Raw genomic sequence first — 19,493 nt, 5'->3', positions numbered from 1 at the left:
CACAGCGATCCCGTCTCTGAGGGAATTAATCGAAAACTCGTCTCTATTTATAACTCACACCTCTGCTGTTAGTGCGGCTAGGTGTGCTGCCTATTTATAGCCTCCATCCAGACAGGGTTTGTAGTCGTGCCTTTGCGGTGACTCACAGAGCTGTCGGCTTGATTGAGGAAGTCCGTTAGTGACTCCCAACCTCGACGCTGTAGAGTCTGACAGACGGACGGACGGACAGGAAGGGAGAGACGGGGAGGAGGGAGTCCAGAGAAGGGAGAGGAAGGCTGAGTTTGAAGTCTGAGAGGCTTGAGTTGGGGATGGACGAGAGGCAGAAAAGAGACGACGCTTAAAAGAGATGAAATTTCAGGAAAAAGCTCTTTTTCTCAAATAGGGAATATTCAGTTTTCCTAAAAGAGCGAAAAAGGACATTTAATTAGTCGTTTTCCAGCCGTTTGTGTCCAACTTTGACTCATTCTCTGCCGAAAGACCTCAAAGACAAGAGAGACGGATATTTTCTGCAATCTGCCTTAAACAGTGGATATAAACCCACGTCCTCTCCCTCAGCCTCAGGATTATGGTGGTGCGTGGTCTGTCTGAGGATCTGAAGGAGGATCAAAATGCTGAAATGTAAAGTTCACAGTTATCTCTGCCTCCTGTGGTTCACCTGCCTGCTGCTGCTCCGGGTGAGTCACATTTATTCATCTCACACATTTATGACCCGCTGACAGTTAATTAAGTAGTTTTCAAAGGCAAAATGAAGCTTGTTTACTGCCACAAACGCAAGATTTCACATTTATTATTCGTTCAAAAATAATGAAAATATCATGCATTTTTGTCAGAATGTGTAGAAAAGTATGTCCATCAAGACAAACTCACAGCTTTGCTTCAAAGAATTGAACAACCACTGTAGTCCAACATTTCTTTTAATATTAATTCATATTCCTGTGCAATGTTTGTATATAAAAGGCAAAATATGGCGGTGAACCAGTACTTTAAAATGTGAATTTAAACCCAGGAATTCAACTGAGACTGAAAACCTGTGAGGAAAAACAAGATAATTTATCCTTTTATCTTTCTTATAATATCATGAAACATTTACTTTAATAGCAAAAACATCTTAATCTGTACTGAATATTAAAAAAGATCAAGGAGATATTTGCATTTAAGAGATTTAAGTAACATTTGAAAGATTATCCAAAAATAAGGCACGTTTTAAGGGAGTTAAACGTCCCGATTTAAAAGTGTTTCTCAGGGTAGTGATGACATTTTCTGTTGTTTTTTGTGGAACGGCTGCTTCACCAAAGTCAGAAAATTTTTTTTGGTATAATTTTTGGTATAGCAAATTTGTTGGGGATATTTTTACTTTTAGTGGTTAGCTGATAGTGTTGAGACAGACATGAAATGTGGGAAAAGAGCTCCTAAACACTCCGTGAACCTCAAACTTTGTTGTCAGAAAAGGTCTGGTGAACGTTTGTGTACAATATTAATATAAGACAACACACATAATCCGAAACAATCAGAATCAATCTTTTCTTTATTAAATTGCATATAATTAAAAAAATCCTGTGTGGAAAAAAAGCAATATTAATCATCAGACGTTAAACAGTGAATAGAATATAAATGTGTTGTCACTGAACTTCTCTGTGGTGTGAGTGAAACAGGTGATAGTACTGCCAATCCAACTGAGAATCAACACCAAGCTGCAAGCCCAAACAATGCTACTTTGGCCAGAAGCTAACATGAGCTAATTGTGCGCTACCGTACAAGAACAAGAGCTCAAATATAGCTGGACAAAAGCTAATGCCGCCTTCTGCACTGCAAAATGAGAAGGATTCCAGTGATGTCTTATTCACTGCATGTCTTGTTAGCTCACTCGCTAGTCGTCGCTCCATCCTGTAGTCAGTAAGGTTTGGATGGAGCGAAAGCAGCTGTTGGTCCAAACTAACTGCTGCTAACGCCACAATCTCTCTTTATTTTCATTCATCTCGTCAAACAAGATGCAACAAAAGCAAAATATAATTCGGCGGATATTTTCGCTTTTGTTGGAGTTCAACAGTAAGCTAGCAGTTTGTGCTAAGCTAGGCTAGGAAATTAGCATTTTCCCCCAATTGTTGGACTGTTTTTGATCACACGAACATGGTTTTTACACATTTGCCACCTCACATGCAGACCTCATATTGGATTGATTGATTTAATCTCCCAACATTGAATTATAACTGTTGATTTCAGAGCGTCCTGCAGGGTCTGTGTGCAGCATTGTTCTGTCTGAACTCCCTGAACCTCATTATCAGTGACAAATAGTTTTATTTCCTGTTATCTGCTGTCCAATAGAAAGAAAAGGATGCCCCCGGCTAGATTATCACTCTGCACGAGCACATACATGCACAACGGCAGAGGTCAGCTTAACCCAAAGAGTGATAAAACACAGTTACAGTTCTTTAAATAGCTGCAGCTGATGAACTGCCGCAGCAGTCCATTGGATGCTTTCTTGGCAGCAACACAAAGAGCCATTGTTTTTGGTTTTAGCGGCCGATTAAATCAGTTTTGAATTTAAGGTTGAAGTACTTCTACTCAAATACTTCACTTAGATATAATTTAAATACTTGTGCTGTCATTTATTCGAGTGTTTAGCTACTTAATACTTCACTGTCGCTGTATTCCAGAGAGAATTATTCTACTTTTTCATTCCACAATATTCATCTGATCACTAGTTTTCATTTCAAACATCAAAACTTATGTACATTTACTTTTAAATCCAGGACTTTTACTTGTGGTGCAGTGAGGATGAAACCAAATGTTCTTCCACTCCCATGAAAATAAAAGACAAAGAAAATGAGCTGCTGAACACAAACAGATCAGAGTCCTTTTGAAATAATCAGCAAAAACAAGTAAAAGTGAAAGTCTGACTGATCTGCACAACATTTCTAAAGGAAGAGTCTGACATTTAATAACACGAGCTAACTGACTGATGGAGACAGCAGCTCCTGTGTCCTGTTCTCTAAAATCCCTGTTTTAGTGAATGTAGTCTGGTGTGTGTGCTGTTTGTGGTTAAACCAAAAGGATCTTCCAGGTCTCTCTCTGTAGGGATCCTTTCCATGATGCTGTCACACACTTAGAATAACACTCTGAGCCTGTCAGTGGATCAAACAAGCTCTTTTAGTGGACCTACTTTGTGGCTGAGGTGATCTACTGGACCAATTCCAACACTTTTACTACCTACCAGTCATTTAGACACCAGCATATATAAAAATAGGGCCCAGATTTAAAAACACAGAGTTCACCTTTAATTAAAATTAGTTTTAGTTTACTATAAAAACTTCCAATACTACAGAGGATGAGAAGATCCAGAATGGCCACATTTCCATAAGATACCATAAATATCATGGAGTGAAAAACACGTGAAGTTGCTCATAAGATACTTAAACATTAGAGCACGTTATACATCGTCATGTGTTTCAAATGTTGGACTCTTGGTGCTTCATCTCACTGGCGTTGGTGTCTGGTTTCCCCGTCAGGATCTGAGCGGAGCAGCTCCCACAGAGGACCCGTCCGTCCCATGTAGCATCTCTGTAGCCGGACCAGAATCCGGCCTGGACTCCATATCGCTGACCGTTATCACACCTGGACAGGACTGCTCCTTCACCCTGAGCTCTCCGGACGCCAACAGCGCCGAGTGTCGGAGGAGAAGCAGCGGAGACGAGGAGATAGAGACTAATGAGATGGGAGGAAAGAAAGAGGAGGTGAAGAAGAAGGAGGAGGAGATGGCAGCGGGAGACTTTTTCACCTGCGCGTTGGATCACCTGGAGCCTGGAACCGCCTACCAGCTGCAGGTTCGGTCCCAGACGGACGAGGAGGCAGCGAACATCACCCTGCACACCCGTGAGTCCTCATCCAACCAGCACCACACAGGGCTAAAGGTCCACTTACTCGCTCCTTCCTGAGCTTTTCCTCAATGTCGCACAGTCTTAATCCACTGATGGTGTTCGCTCAGTTAGTCATCAGTAAGTGCAAAAAAATAATAAAAAGCTTAAACATCCACAACTCCATGACAGCTGAGCAAACTCCATCTGCTGATGAGGACCATGTAACACGGTTAAAAGCTCCAGAAGCACTGAGTAAGTCAAGCTCATTCCTCTTTATGGGATCATTTAAAGTTTGGCTGAAAGTACTTTTACATTGTTTTAATATTTTGATAAGCGGGTCTTGTTTTGGTACTTTGGTGTATTGTCAGTCACAATAAACACAGTATGTGAGAAGAAAAGGTAATTACTGCAAAGGTCATAAATCATAAATATAAAATACAAATTTACAGTTAAAATATGGTAAATTTACGTTTGTTTTAAAGTAGAGGATGAAATGTGCAAAATATCAACCAGCTTTACAGACCAGACTCCATTGATAAAAATAGGAATTTTACCTCACTGAATATGGGAGTTTCTGGTCTGCTGCTGCTTCAATTACTGAGTCTGTTTGTGTTGTCTGCGTGACTCTGGTGTATTAAAGGGTTGGTTCAGATTCATCAGAATACTTGTGCAACACAGAATAACACAAACGAACTCACTAACTGAGGCAGCAGCAGACCAACAACTCCCATATTCTGTGAGGTAAAATCACTGTTTTTGTGAATGGAGTCTGGCGTGTGTGCAGAGAACGATATAACGGCTGTTATGTGACAGTTTCTGTGCAGCTGCAGCATTTTCTGAGGCTGTTACCAGTTACTTTGATATGAAAGAGGAGTTATTTTATAATCAGGTAAGAGGCCATGATATGATTTCTTTGTTTACCCAGCATGCATCTTTTTCTATCCCGATGTCTCCCATTTGCCGCCTAAAACAGGTGAAGAAGTAACATTAAAGTCACTCTTAAATTTCATCTGTCACAGAAAAAAACAAACACATCCATCAAAACCAGGAACATTATTAGTGGCTCTGTTCCATTTAGGTGTGTCAGCGAGCCAGCACTCACAGTAAATGGAATCCAGCCATTAATAATGTTATTAGGTGTTATTACACCTGCGGCAGAAGGAACAAAGTACATCTACACTGAAGTACAAATTTGAAGTAGTATTTCTGTTTAATACTACGTTCTACTTCTACTCCGCTACACCCCAGAGGGAAACACAGTACTTTCACTACACTGAATTATCATTTAACAATAAAAACAAACACATTTGGTGATTTTTGATTGTAATACTTAAATATTTACTGGGTTTTGAATGCAGTATTTCTACTTAAATGCAGTATTAGTACTTTATACTGCTGAATACTTCTCCCACCACTGATGAGAAGCACTTCTGTTTAGTTTAGAAGTACTTGTATTTCACTCGAGTACTATTTTAATACTGTGTTTCATGTCAGAGGGAAATATTGTAGTTTTTACTGCACTGCATTTATCTGAAACACAGAATCAAGTTATTGATACAAAATATTATCAATAAATAAGATACATTATTATTACTATTATACATAAAGGGCTTAAAATGAGCCACTTTAAAAGCTCCAACATTAAAATAATACGTCATGAGTCATGAGAATGTTTAGTTTTGGCACCTGTAGTTTATTTTGATGTAGTTTTACTTGAGTTAACCCACAAGAACCCTTTTCTCCTTTCAGTAAAACTACTATAAAACAGACTAAATGGATCAAAGGAGCACATTTCTTATTCCTGAGACACAATTCCCCCGACTGTCTGACATGTTCAATATGTCACCGCTTTATTTTTAGAAGCTGTTTCATATCAGCTTTTTCCTCAAACACAGTGAGGACATGTTGATATAATCTGGGATTAGAGCTGGTTGTGTCTCAGGTGTTCATCAGACAGACCAACATGTTGGAAATGGTCACTGGGTCACATGACGGCACCAGGAAGTTCAGTATCTGTCACCGAGTGAGTTCAAGGAAGTTAAATTCAAGGATAAAAGCTGTAAAGGGACATTTCCAGTATATTTAAAAGGCGTGTGACACCTGTGGGCTCTGCTGGTTAAAGGTTGGGATGCTCTCAGTCCGACCTTTGAAGTGAAACAGTCGGAGCTTTTACACCACGTTCACAATGTCTGGTGAAATGTCCCTTTTGTGTTCTGTCCTATTGTTTCCATCTCCTCTGACCTCTCGTCGTTTGAAGTAAAAGAACACAACACGACCTCCTTGTTGTGTGTGTGTGTGTGTGTGCGTGCTAGTTAATGTCATGAAGCTTCCCCTCTCTGTGCAGCTCTGTGATTAGCTACAGGAACCACAGCCCTGCTGAGAGAGAGTGATAGAGCAGTAAAAGTGTGTGTGTGTGTGTGTGTGTGTGTGTGTCCACACTGGCGGCCCTCCAGAACAGAAGTTGGGCCCTCAGTGTGTATTTCCATCGTGGGCAGAGCTCAGGGTTCAGCCATTTCCTGCCTCCATTGTTTCTTTGTTCTGTGGGAAGCACTGGGAAAGGGTGTGTGTGTGTGTGTGTGTGTGTGTGTGTGTGTGTGTGTGTGTGTGTGTGTGTGTGTGTGTGTGTGTGTGTGTGTGTGTGTGTGTGTGTGTGTGTGTGTGTGTGTGTGTGTGTGTGGAGGAAACAGGGCGTTGCTGCACCCAGTCGAGTCCCGACAGTAACCTTCTCAGCAATGCAAAACACTTCTTCTGAGGTGTTTGTGGTTTCTTATCTCCGACCGTTAACGTCCACTGACCTTTAGTGGTCACATGACCTCTGCAGGTTTGTTTGTACCTGTTTCAGCTCTTCAAGTCGCCGTCACGATTATCAGCACCTTCCCTAAACGAGGCATTTTACATTTAAACTGGGCCCTATTTTTAGGTGTATAAATGAGTGGTAGGTACAAAAAGTGTTGGAACTGATCCAGTAGATCACCTGAGCCAGCAGCCACCAAACAGGCTGCAACATGATCACAGTAGGTCCACTAAAAGAGCTTGTTTGATCCACTGACAGGCTCAGAGTGTTATTCTAAGTGTGTGACAGCATCATGGAAAGGATCCCTACAGAGAGAGACCTGGAAGATCCTTTTGGTTTAACCACAAACAGCACACACACCAGACTACATTCACTAAAACAGGGATTTTAGCTCACAGGACACAGGAGCTGCTGCTCTGCTGCTGCCTCCATCAGTTAGTTTGTTTGTGTTATTGTGTGACTTTTGGTCAAAAGGGTTAGTTCAGATACACCACAATATGTAACACAAACAACGTGACAACAACTAATATCTAACAACCAACCTCTGTCCTGTTCTCTAAAATCCCTGTTTTAGTGAATGTAGTCTGGTGTGTGTGCTGTTTGTGGTTAAACCAAAAGGATCTTCCAGGTCTCTCTCTGTAGGGATCCTTTCCATGATGCTGTCACACACTTAGAATAACACTCTGAGCCTGTCAGTGGATCAAACAAGCTCTTTTAGTGGACCTACTGTGATCAGGTGCAGTTGTCCCAAAGGATCACGTTGCAGCCATTGCAGCCTGTTTGGTGGCTGCTGGCTGAGGTGATCTACTGGACCAGTTCCAACACTTTAAGTACTTACAAGCTATTTAGCTACCAAAACATATAAAATGGGGCCCAGGTTTGAAAATGGAGTTCTCCATTTCCTCCAGCAGCATTAATTGCTTTCTTTTGTCCACTTGGAGGCAGCAGAACAGACTCCTCACTGGTCGTTTCCCTTCAGAAACATCAACAGTCGGACTGAAAGTGGCTGCAGACACTCGCTGTTCTTGTTTGTCTCAGCGTGGCGCTCGGGGCAGAGATGTCGCAGCCTGATATTATTGTTCGAAGCTCAGTTTGAAGCACCAGTGGCGACACGGCGGCACACACACACACACACACACACACACACACACACACACACACACACACACACACACACACACACACACACACACACACACACGAGGCGTTGTGGGAAAGCACAACTGGGGAAGCAGGGAGCACTCAGGGAGGTTGACGGCTTGAAGAGACGCAGGGGAATGGGAATGTTTTTTAGCCGTGTGTGTGTGTGTGTCTGTGTGTGTGTGTCTGTGTGTCTGTGTGTCTGTGTGTGTGTGTGTGTGTCTGTGTGTGTGTGTGTGTGTGTGTGTGAGAGCTTGACTCCCACAGTGCTCAGACTTTGATGACGAGGCCACAGATCGAGCCGATGGATCCTTTTCCTGCAGAAACCTTCCTGCTGTCCGACTCTGATCCAAACACATAAATCACAGTCACGGTAAAGGAGCAGTCCCACCGTTTCTGGACAGGTTTCGCTCCCCAAGAGGATGCGCGCTGTCGTCACCGTCGTTCACGCCTCAGAGCCGAGACGCTCAAACAAAAACATGTTTTTTTTTTCACGCTCTGGTCAGTTTTGGGATGTTGGACTAATAAAAGTGTTTCCTCAGGAATCAGACATCAGATGTGACTAAATAAAGACAGGAAACATGTTGATCCAGAACAACAGTGACTGTATCTGATCAATTTAAAACCAAAGACCTGATAGCTGTCTGTAGAAGATGTGTCCACACACACACACACACACACACACACACACCTCTGTGAGCTCGTTAAGCCTCCGAGATGGTTTAACAATCTGGTTCAGAAGTTTCTAAACCACGAGACCAAAGAAAAAGATGAAATGGATACAAGAGATGGACAGAATGAGGTCGTCGTGTTCGTAAGCTCGACACTTCGTACTGTATTTGAGGAAACTGTCACCTTATTCTGTCGAGCTTTTATTGAATCCATTTGATCTTTTTCTTCATTCTCCTGGTTTTGAAGTTTGTTAATGCGTCCGGCGGAAATGACTCCATGTTGAAATGATGACTCTGAGGTTTCTCTTCATTTATTTTACCTGCATTTAATCTGTTTTATTCTCATTATTATTCATTTTTAGTGTTGTTTTATTGATATTCTGCTCTTAATCCTGATTACTGGACTTATTGTGTCTTGTTGTCTGTGTGTTTGATGGACAAATGTCTTTTCTTCTCTAAACCAAATCCACAAACAAACCGAAACACTGTGAGGAACTTCCTTAGCGACGTTTGATGCTAAGCTAGGCTACGATCTTTGTGTCTTTGAGAGAATTCAGAACCATTAAATCAATTAAAACTGGTTTAGACGTGCAGACACTTGATCCTGGTGCTTCAGGTCGGACCAGATTCAAAATACCGCTGATATATAAATCAAGGAAGCGAGCTGCATTAGTGTTTTTGGACTTTATTCCTGTTTTCTGACTCTGTGTGTGTGTGTGTGTGTGTGTGTGTGTGTGTGTGTGTGTGTGTGTCAGGGCCGTCGGCGGTGAGCGGCCTGGCCGTGACCTCCAGGACCTGCAGCAGCCTGGACCTTTCCTGGCGGGCCGGCCCGGGCAGGACGCAGCGCTTCAGGCTGCAGCTGTGGGACCACGCAGGTACGTCGGCCATGTTTGATCTCAGGCGAGAAGAAGATTCAATGCAGCTGCTTCATAGCAGGAAGTCACATTTAAAGCCCCTACAAAACACACTGTGTTTCAACCAGACAGTTAAAGGTCCCATATTATGTAAACTGTACCTTTTAATGTCTTTTTTAATATAAATATCTGTCCCCTGTTGTCAGTAGACTGCGTCACATCAGACAAATTCACTGAGCATCTAAGTCCTGGTAGAAAAAGGAGCAAGTGTTCATTTAAAGTTTAAGTGTTTTAGTGAACAGGCGTTTTCCATCATATCGGGTTTTAGGTGGTGCTGCAGCCCCACAGCTGCCATCGTCCAGGATCCATATGAGGCAAAACATTAGACTTTATGTCAAATATACTTCCTAAATAAAAATAAAAATACTTTATAAATCATCAAATCAGCTGACATTTAGGCGCTAAAAATGGCAAACTTTAAACTGAGGTCTGGTTGGGAAGGTGATCGTGGAAGTGACCTTTTCTTTCTTCCCGTCTGTTCTGCAGATCTGCTGAGGAACGAGACGTTGGAGAGCACGGCGACGCAGCACACGCTGCTCGACCTGACGCCGGGGCGACTGTACAACGTTACCGTGGTGACGGAGGCCGGCGAGCTGCAGAACAGCCGGACGACGGAGGCTCAGACAGGTACAGAGAGAGAGAGGAGAAGAAGAAAGAAGGGGAGTGAGGAGGGAAGTAAGCCTCATATCTGAATCTCTTTTCTAGTTCCAGCCGCCGTTTCCAACCTCACCGCCGACCACAACACCAGTTTGTCGTTGTCATGGCAACAGCCCGAAGGCGACGTGGACGCGCTCGTCGTCGCCCTCTCAGCCAATGGCACGAGCCGCTGGGAGAGAACGCTTCCTCCGTACGCCACAGAGGTCGCCGCTGATCAGCTGACCCCAGGCTCCGCCTATCAGGTTGTGGTGACGTCCAGGAGCGGCAAACTGACGAACCAATCAGAAATCACCATCCGGACAGGTGAGGTCTTTCTTTTTTCCTTTTTTATTTTTATGATTCCTTTCTTTTCTTCATCCCGACTTCGTCTCATCTTCAGCTCCGGCACCGGTGACCGTCCTCTTCCTCTCTCCCTCCTCCGACGGGGGCCTCTTCCTGATTTGGACGCCCCCCGCTGGCCGCTGGGAGAACTACAAGGTGTTCCTGTTTGATGGCTCCCAGCAAATAGTCAGCACCGCTCTGGACCGAGAGGCGGCAAACTTCAGCTTCCCTGGGACAGGACTAACGCCTGGACGGCTGTACAGAGCCGTGCTGAGAGTGGAGAGTGGAGGGCTGACGGCTGAGAGCAGCTGTGAGGGAGCAACAGGTCAGACTACTGCAAAATATACAACAGGAAATACACAATGTTACTGCAAAAATATACACTAGAAAATATAGAAACATAATGAAATAAGAAATATATGACAGATAATTTAGCAATGAGCTGCTGTGGACAAGGCAGCAGAAAAATGTATATTAACCATCTAGAAAAGGCCCACCTTAAGAAAAATCAATATCAGTTTAAGTGTACAATATATTTACAATATTTTCACTGCTTTATGTTTAATGTCAAACAGCCTTTTTGATGAGGAGCTGAAGTTTTACTCTTATTTTCTTTGCTTACTACAATCCCACCAGACTTCATTGAAAGAAATGGTAATTTTATGTGGCAGAACACAGGAGTTCATAATGCTCCCTGAGCCTCAGTCAATGAATATATCATGTTAGTCTGAATCTGAACTAATCATTTAAAACTCTAAACTCACACAATGACTCAAACAAGCCAACTGATCATGTTAGCAGTAAATCAGCAGCTCCTTTGTTCTGTGAGGTAAAATGATGTTTTTGTGAATGTAGTCTGGTGTGTTTGCTTCAGAGTTAAAATCCCCCCTCGTCCTTCTGTCCCTGCAGCTCCGGCCCCCGTGTTGGACCTCCACATTCGCCACTCGGACGAGACCTCACTCAGCGCCATGTGGAGACACGCCCCCTCTGGGTCACGTGACAGCTACTTCCTGACCCTTCGCCACGGTAACCACGGAGATGCCATAGATCCTTCCTCCTGAGGAGGATGATTTCTCATTACTCTAATCATTGCATCCTGTATCTACCAGGTAACGTTACCGTAGATACCAGGGAGGTGGAGCCAAACATGAGGGAGTGCACGTTCAACGTGCTCACACCTGGGAGGCTGTACGCCATCACCGTGGCAACCAGGAGCAGGACACTGGACACCTCTGTGTCTGTGGAGGGGAGGACAGGTGTGTTTACACGCTTCTACCTGTGAAATGTACTGAAAAGTACAAATACTTCGTTTCATTTATTGTAAATGTTCTCATCTGAGAATTAGAGTTTATTTAAATCCCCAAATTAAACTTTCTGGACATATTAAAAGACAAAATATTGTGTGTTTATCTCTGTGTGTGTGTGTGTGTGTGTGTGTGTGTGTGTGTGTGTGTGTGTGTGTTGCAGTTCCCATGGCGCTGCGTACCATCTCTCTGAGGAGCTCTGGCGTTGACAGCCTCCGAGCATCATGGGAAAAACCTCCCGGAGACGTGGACTCGTTCTCGCTGACGCTGCTGCAGGACGGGTGAGTCTGTGACTCATTAAAGGTGCATTCCACCATTTGTGTCGTTTCCAGGTCGGCACATGGAATTCCTGGAAAGTCGTGGGACTGAGAAAAGTTTTTGGATGGAACCTGTTTTAACTTTACTGCACTACTTTTATGAAACTTAACTCTAGTAGTTATTTGAACATGATATGATGAAATAAAATATCCTTACTCATATGTTTCAATGACAAACAGAATAATATCATATTCTGTATATAATCTAAGTGCTTCAGTACTTCTAGTTCAGTATTTTCAGACTGTGGTGTTTCTCAGTGTTTCTTCCACCATGATGGATCCTCAGTGTGACACTGAGCTGCCTCCTCCCTCCACAGGGTCGTGGTCCAGAACCACAGCGTCCCAGTCCCTTCTTCCTCTCTGCTGCTGGCTGGTTTGGCTCCCGGCGCCCTCTACAAGCTGCAGGCCGCCACCGTCAGCGGGGGGCTGCAGTCTGACATCACCAGCCTGGAGGGACACACCGGTGAGTCACTCTAAACTAAACTGGATATTAAAACTATTAACTGTCAGTTTAACTTCAAGGGTAAAGCCTCTGTACGATCTCTATAATCTCTTAGAGGACAACTCTGGTGTGTTTAAACCTATTTCTGTACATCCTGGTGTGTGAGTGACTGGTAGGTAGTAAAAGTGTTGGAACTGGTCCAGTAGATCACCTCAGCCAGCAGACACCAAACGGGCTGCAATGGCTGCAACGTGATCCTTTGGGACAACTGCACCTGATCACAGTAGGTCCACTAAAAGAGCTTGTTTGATCCACTGACAGGCTCAGAGTGTTATTCTAAGTTTTTCAGGAAAATAGAAATAATTATATGGCAGAAATAAATACTCATTACGACAGAAACACAGCAGCACATATGAATAAATACAGAACAAAACTTGTTATGGCAGAAACTATAGAAACATAGTTTTTGCTCAGTATAAACAGTTGCCACAGATTAGACCTGCATAAATATAACATCTTTAGTAACACAAGCACAGCGAGCAGCAGAAGTACGACTGAAGGATGTGAACAGTTGTATAAGAGCGTTTGGTTGGCGGTCAGTCAGACTTATTGTTTAGAGACAATATTCCCACGCAGGACTTGTTGTTTCCCCTCAAACACATTCAGCTGCTGTTAACAGGAAAAACTCACTGACCCCAAACAGAGGAGGAATGTCAACAGTTCACAGCGCCCCGATACGACCGTCTGATTTACTGTAAAATCAGAGTACGACAGAGTAACTGGGCCTCTTTCTCAAACTGTTTAACTGACCAGTAAAACCACAAAAGCATCTCAGTTTTTCTGACCCAGACCTCTAACCCACCAGACTCCATTTACAAAAACAGTGATTTTACTGTGTCTGACAGCATTATGGAAAGGATCCCTGCAGAGACAGAATCAGACATTATTAGGAATTTTACCTTGCAGAACACAGAGCTGCTGGTCATCAGTTAGTGTGTTATTGTGTCTTACATTTCTGTTATTTTATCTTATTCATGTTAGTTCTGAATGAACCTTTTAAAACACCAAAGTCCTAATGTAACATACACAAACTAACTGACCAACACAGCAGCAGACCAGAGGTGTGTGTGTGTGTGTGTGTGTGTGTGTGTGTGTGTGTGTGTGTGTGTGTGTGTGTGTGTGTGTGTGTGTGTGTAGGAGTGTATTATGCGATAACATCAGAGAGTTTTTAGAACAATAGCTGAAATACCAAAAAGGAGGTTTGGAATGAAACACACACACAAAGACACACCCAGTACCCTACACACACACACACACACACAACACACACACACACACAAATACACACTTTGTCCTGAAAATAACTGGGACATTATGTGGGAACACAATAGGTGTTCTGAGCAGGAAGTGTGTGTGTGTGTGTGTGTGTGTTCACCTGCCAACCAATCAACACTCAGGGAAAACAAAATCAAACCCCGCCTCCAGCCCGCTCACATGACCTCCTGTTTGGTCCATAGATGGAAGATAAACTGGTCACATGACTGCAGTCGTCTATCAGGAACATTGTGAGACATTCAGATGGATCTCAGCTTAGCTTAGCTTAGCTTAGCACAAAGACTGGAAGCAGGGGGAAACTGCTAGCCTGGCTCAGTGCAAAGCTCAAACACACACCTACAAACACGGTTAACACGTGAGTTTAATCTGCACATGAGCAGACAAGTGGAAACAACTGCAGCACACACACACACCAAAATGTTGAATTATTCCTTTAAAATTGGAGCTATTATTGGTGATAATCAGCTTTGATGTCTGACTGGTTTATGATCTGTGAATCTGAGTGTCGCTGGTTGTTTCTGTCAACACGTCACTTTCTTTACAAACTTTCTCGGCTAAAATCCACAGATTTCTGAAATTCCTTGAAGTATCTTTTGGAAACTTTGGAATCTCCCCCAGAATTTTAAATAAAGTTTTGTATTTGAATATCCCCCAATAAATCCTGAGCTTGTGTAAATAAAAACGTCGCCATAATTCTAATTGATTACATTAAAAGAACCAGTTTGGACCTCTGTAATAAATGAACCTTTGCTGACCTTTGTTCTTTTTATCATCTTTCACTTTCAGCCCCGGCGTCGGTCTCCGAGGTAACCGTTGCCAACGGCGGCCGGTTGGATGCTCTGCAGGTGTCGTGGCGCCCGGCGGTGGGCGTGGTGGACAACTACCTGGTCCGTCTGCAGGACGGGAGTCGAACTGTCCACACGCTGGCCGTGTCCCGCTCCTCGCCGCCAGAGTGCTCCTTCAGCTCGCTGGTCGCCGGGCGGCTGTACTCGGTCGTCATAGTGACGAGGAGCGGCAGCCTGGAGAACGCCACCACGGTGCAAGCACGAACACGTGAGGAGGCTCCGTGATTAGTGACATTCATGTTAATGTGCTTCCGTGTTTAAATTCACACGTATGTCATTTACACTGCTGTTATGGTGCGTTCAGGTGCTCCCCAGAAAGTCTTTTCTTACGACTTTGGTGCGTTCAGGAGCTTTTAGGTCGTAATGTGGAAACAACTTATTATTGATCAGAGCGTTAAAACAAGACGCTGATAGCTGCTTCTACTATTTTAATATTAAAGATATTAAATTACGTGAATTGTAATTTTTTCACTCTTCATGGACACAAACTAACGATAACGACCTGAAGTCAGACCACAAATTACATGTGAGCAAAAAAACATATTCGTGATCCCTAATTAAAGGAAACGTCTCTGACCATCAACTAAATATTTACTTTCAGCCTCCATGTTTCTGCGTGTGTGACGTCACAGTCCGCAGGTCGTTGTTGTTCTTCCTGTTAATTTTCCCAGCTGGGAGCTCATTTTTCAGATTATTCTGACACCACATGAATGCACCATCATGCATGTTCATAGTTAAAAAGGAAAAGCAAAGAGATCCCGTAAAGGTAGCGTGATGATTTTTTTTTTATAACTAACTTGTGTTTTCTGTGTTGCAGAACCGGCGACTGTGCAGAACCCGACAGCGGTCCACTCCGCAAGAGACGACTTCCTCAAGGTGAGTTTGACCACAACAACCAACCTCTATAGCACGGTGTTAAAGGAGAGCTCTGGTGTTTCTGACCTGCGTCCTATCTATACATACTGATGTCTGACTGGTAGGTAGTAACAGTGTTTAACCACAACAGCCGTTATATCGCTCTCTGCACACACACCAGACTACATTCACAAAAACAGGGATTTTAGCTCACAGAACACAGGAGCTGCTGCTTCAATCAGTTAGTTTGTTTGTGTTTTTTTCTGACTTTGGTATTTTAAAGGTTTCGTTTGGATCCAACACAGTATATGTCGAACACACAGTAATGCAAACAAACTAGCCTATTGAGGCAGCAGCAGAGCAGCAGCTCCTGTGTCCTGTTCTCTAAAATCCCTGTTTTAGTGAATGTAGTCTGGTGTGTGTGCTGTTTGTGGTTAAACCAAAAGGATCTTCCAGGTCTCTCTCTGTAGGGATTCTTTTAATGCTGTCACACACTTAGAAGAAACTGCATCTGGTCAAAAAGTGCTTAGAAGAGTGTTATTCTAAGGATCACTGAGGTGATTTAGACACCTAAATATATGAAGAATATTGCTCAGATCAAACACAACTTTTGTTCAGACCCTTACTGTAACACAGTATTTCACAACCACTCTTAAATGTTTTTAGAGGACCTTCTTGTATTTGTTAAACCATCTTGTGACCCTTCAAATTCATCTAATTTTGACCTGATGGTCCCTGTATGATTTTCTACTGATGTATATTTATTTTAGTTTGGTTAGTTGTGTTGAGTTTATTAGCTATTAAATCTAAATAAATGCAAGTAAATGTTCTCATTGCCTTTATTATTACAAACTGTGTTGTGTTCAGGTGTACTGGCGTCACGCGGCTGGAGATTTGGACCGTTACGTGGTTCTGATCCGTTACAACCACAGCACGCTGCAGAACAAGAGCGTCTCTGGCGGACACAACGAGTGCGTCTTCTCCTCTTTGACGCCGGGGAGGCTCTACACCGTCACCGTGGAAACCTGGAGCGGAGACTTCGTCAGCAGCGTCTCCACCGACGGACGAACCTGTGAGTCAGAAACCAGGAAGCAAAGTACAACCTGAGAGTCGTGTCTGTGATTAATCTTTTTAAAATCGATTATGTTAAGCTAACGTTGTGTTTCCCTTCAGTCCCAGCGGCTGTGGGTAATCTGTCGCTAGGCAACGCAGGAACAGGTGACCTGACCGTCACCTGGAGCCCCGCCCCTGGAGATGTGGACCACTATGAGGTGTGTGTTTTTGTAAACCCCCACACTGTTGAAACACATTTTCACCTCCACTCACCATCACCATCACCTGTCCTCCGTCTCCAGGTCACTCTGCTCTTCAACGACACTCGGGTTTTCCCTCCGGTCACGCTGGGCAGCGAGGTGCGACATCACCGCCTCACCTCTCTGACTCCCGGGCGGCTCTACAAGATCGTGGTGTCGACGTTCAGCGGGCCGTACCAGAGGGCGCAGTTCATCGAGGGACGCACAGGTGAGAGACGGTCTGGTAGCGTTCAAGGAGCTTTTATTCTGAAAGGTCTCCGGTCCAGTTTTGCTGACTCTGGACTCTCTGATCCAGTTCCCGGCGCGGTCGGAAACCTCCGCCTGGCTCCTCGGCCCGGCCTCAAAGACGCCGTCGGTGGGCTGTTGGTCACCTGGACCCCCGGAGACGGAGACCTGGACATGTACGTCGTCTCCCTGTCTGCCACGGTGAGTACAGAAATACATCCGTCAATTCCAGTAAAAATCTAATTCTGTAATTTTGATTGTAATACTTACTAGGTTTAAAATGCAGTACTTTTACTTGAATGTAGTATTTTTAGTTAAATTTACAATAAAATTCAAGGTAATCACAGTATTAATTTTGTCCCTAATTTCTTGATGATATCTTCTGGTTTTAATTGGAATGTTAATTTGCTTAATCAGTTATAATAATCTGGAGAAAAATCAACAAAAAAAGCTAAAAAATAGCAAAACTTCAATGGAGTTCTGAATGGGGCGTCCAGTTTCTCCACATTGGAGCTGAATCTTGTACCATGTTGCTGTTGAAGGTGGTTTTGTACGACGTTTCTGGGAGCAGAATTGAAAAAGGTCAATTCTGATGGGCTGGAAGGAAAATGATTATTGGACAGAACTGATAGATGATTGGTTCATGAGTATTCTGTTGTCACTTCCTGTCTCCAGGGGGGTGCCATCGTCGAGACTCGCCCTGTCCCGAAACACGTCTCCTCCCTGGACTTCCTGGATCTGATCCCAGGCCACGCCTACACCATCACCGTCCAATCACTGAGCGGGAAACTGACCAATAGCAACAAGGCCACCGACAGGACCGGTCAGACGATTCAATTAATTCAACTAATTTAAATCTGAGAAGGTTAATATTGCTTATTAGTGATTATTGATTATTGGTTTTGGCCCCACAGCTCCGTCCAGAGTCACCGCCCTGCAGGCGGATAACGACCACACCACCCACAGTCTGACCGTCAGCTGGGAGAGGCCAGTGGGCGTGTACGACGGCTACAGTCTGCAGCTTTTGGACGAGGCCGGCGTCGTCGTGGCCAATCGTTCGGTCTCCGCGAAGAGTCGGAGCGAGCGCGTGGAGGGTCTGACGTCTGGGAAGTGGTACCGTGTGAGGGTGGTGACGCTCAGCGGCGGCGTCCCGTCACTGGAGGCCACCACAGAGGGACAAACACGTGAGTCACAGCAGGTTCAGTAGATTTAGGGCGAATCCCAAGTGACTTATTACGACTTCTTCTCTTCTCCTAAACCGAACTGAAGCCGTTAAGTGAAGGAGTTTATTTATCAGTTGGCTCTGATGCTTTGCTTTGATGATCATTCAGTCAATTCAAGTTTATAATCAGGATGTTTTAGACTCTGGATCAGTATTGATCCAGTATCTTTCATGATTTTGCATCCAGCCAAAACAAAGTATCTAGTTTATGGTCCAGACTCCATTGACAAAAACAGTAATTTTACTTTGCAGAACATTGGCCTTGCTGATCTAAAGCTGCCTCGGTGAGTTAGTTTTTGTGCTACTGAGTGTTGGATCAAAACTGAACCTTTAAAACATCAAAGTCACACATTGATATAAATAACAATAACACAGCGAGAGGCTGACAATTAATGTAAAATTGCTGTTTTTTTCAATGGAGTCTGGCGGCTTTGAAGAGTGTTGTAACGGCTGTGACCTACCCGTCAGTTTGAACCCAGAATATGACAAAACAGGGCTCAGGTTATTAAAATACCAGATTCCTCCTTTAACTATTCTACAGTTCACATCAGGCCACAGACTTAAGGTGGACTGAGGGCTCAGGAACCAGTGACGTAGCTTCCATGTGGTTATTTATCTCGACCACTTTACGTTTGATCGACAAGAGTTTTTAGTCGTCTGTGTGTCTGTTGTCCAGGTCCGGCTGCAGTCAGTAATCTCACCGTCACTGCAGCCAACACCTCCTCTCTCTCCTTCTCCTGGCGTCCCTCGGACGGCCACGTCGACGTCTACGACCTGTCGCTCTACAGCGTCGCCGAGGCAACAGCCAGTCACAGACAGGACGCTGCAGGGAGCCTGAAGGAGCGTCACCAGGTGGGTGATTTCATACCTGCAGTAGCAGTGATGCTGTTACACGTAGACTCCTGCCCTACTTTGACGTGCATGTGTTTATGTAAGTCTGGATGCACCCCCCCTCTGTGCCGCAGGCGGTGGGCGAGCTGGTGGACCTGCAGAAGGTCGGCGCGGCCGCAGACGTCTGCGTGTTCTCCGGCCTGCGAGCAGGAAGTCTGTACAGGCTGCAGGTGGTGAGCTGGAGCAGAGGCATGAGCAGCGACTCCTCCGTCCTGGCCAGAACCGGTCGGTCCACATTATCATGAGCCTTAATATTTCTGACATTATGTTTCAGGGTTTCTGCAGGTTTCTACCAGTTAAATTTAAGACTTTAAGACGTATTTCACATCCATATTGGCACCAGAGAGTTTACAGTTCTCATTAATGATTATTGGTCCTAAACTATGCAAAATG

General features: G+C 44.1%; 1 protein-coding gene across 1 annotated transcript in view; it reads left to right on the top strand.

Annotated features, from left to right (window-relative positions):
- The first annotated feature begins 3,749 nt into the window (after positions 1 to 3,749).
- Positions 3,750 to 19,493, top strand: part of ptprb (protein tyrosine phosphatase receptor type b) — a 33,607-nt gene continuing 17,863 nt past the window's right edge. Inside the window, exons 1-19 of the mRNA XM_070853731.1 lie at positions 3,750 to 3,870; positions 9,215 to 9,334; positions 9,860 to 10,000; positions 10,079 to 10,333; positions 10,410 to 10,676; positions 11,261 to 11,377; positions 11,461 to 11,607; positions 11,819 to 11,936; positions 12,290 to 12,435; positions 14,536 to 14,802; positions 15,412 to 15,470; positions 16,317 to 16,521; positions 16,623 to 16,720; positions 16,805 to 16,970; positions 17,058 to 17,188; positions 17,663 to 17,810; positions 17,902 to 18,171; positions 18,886 to 19,061; positions 19,175 to 19,325. Coding sequence (XP_070709832.1) covers positions 3,753 to 3,870; positions 9,215 to 9,334; positions 9,860 to 10,000; positions 10,079 to 10,333; positions 10,410 to 10,676; positions 11,261 to 11,377; positions 11,461 to 11,607; positions 11,819 to 11,936; positions 12,290 to 12,435; positions 14,536 to 14,802; positions 15,412 to 15,470; positions 16,317 to 16,521; positions 16,623 to 16,720; positions 16,805 to 16,970; positions 17,058 to 17,188; positions 17,663 to 17,810; positions 17,902 to 18,171; positions 18,886 to 19,061; positions 19,175 to 19,325 — 3,100 coding nt within the window. The 5' untranslated portion in view covers positions 3,750 to 3,752. The remainder of the gene's footprint in view (positions 3,871 to 9,214; positions 9,335 to 9,859; positions 10,001 to 10,078; positions 10,334 to 10,409; positions 10,677 to 11,260; positions 11,378 to 11,460; positions 11,608 to 11,818; positions 11,937 to 12,289; positions 12,436 to 14,535; positions 14,803 to 15,411; positions 15,471 to 16,316; positions 16,522 to 16,622; positions 16,721 to 16,804; positions 16,971 to 17,057; positions 17,189 to 17,662; positions 17,811 to 17,901; positions 18,172 to 18,885; positions 19,062 to 19,174; positions 19,326 to 19,493) is intronic.

The sequence above is a fragment of the Pempheris klunzingeri genome, chromosome 22 (assembly GCF_042242105.1).
Source record: "Pempheris klunzingeri isolate RE-2024b chromosome 22, fPemKlu1.hap1, whole genome shotgun sequence".
Classification (NCBI taxonomy): Eukaryota; Metazoa; Chordata; class Actinopteri; order Acropomatiformes; family Pempheridae; genus Pempheris; species Pempheris klunzingeri.
This window is presented reverse-complemented; position numbering and strand designations above follow the sequence as displayed.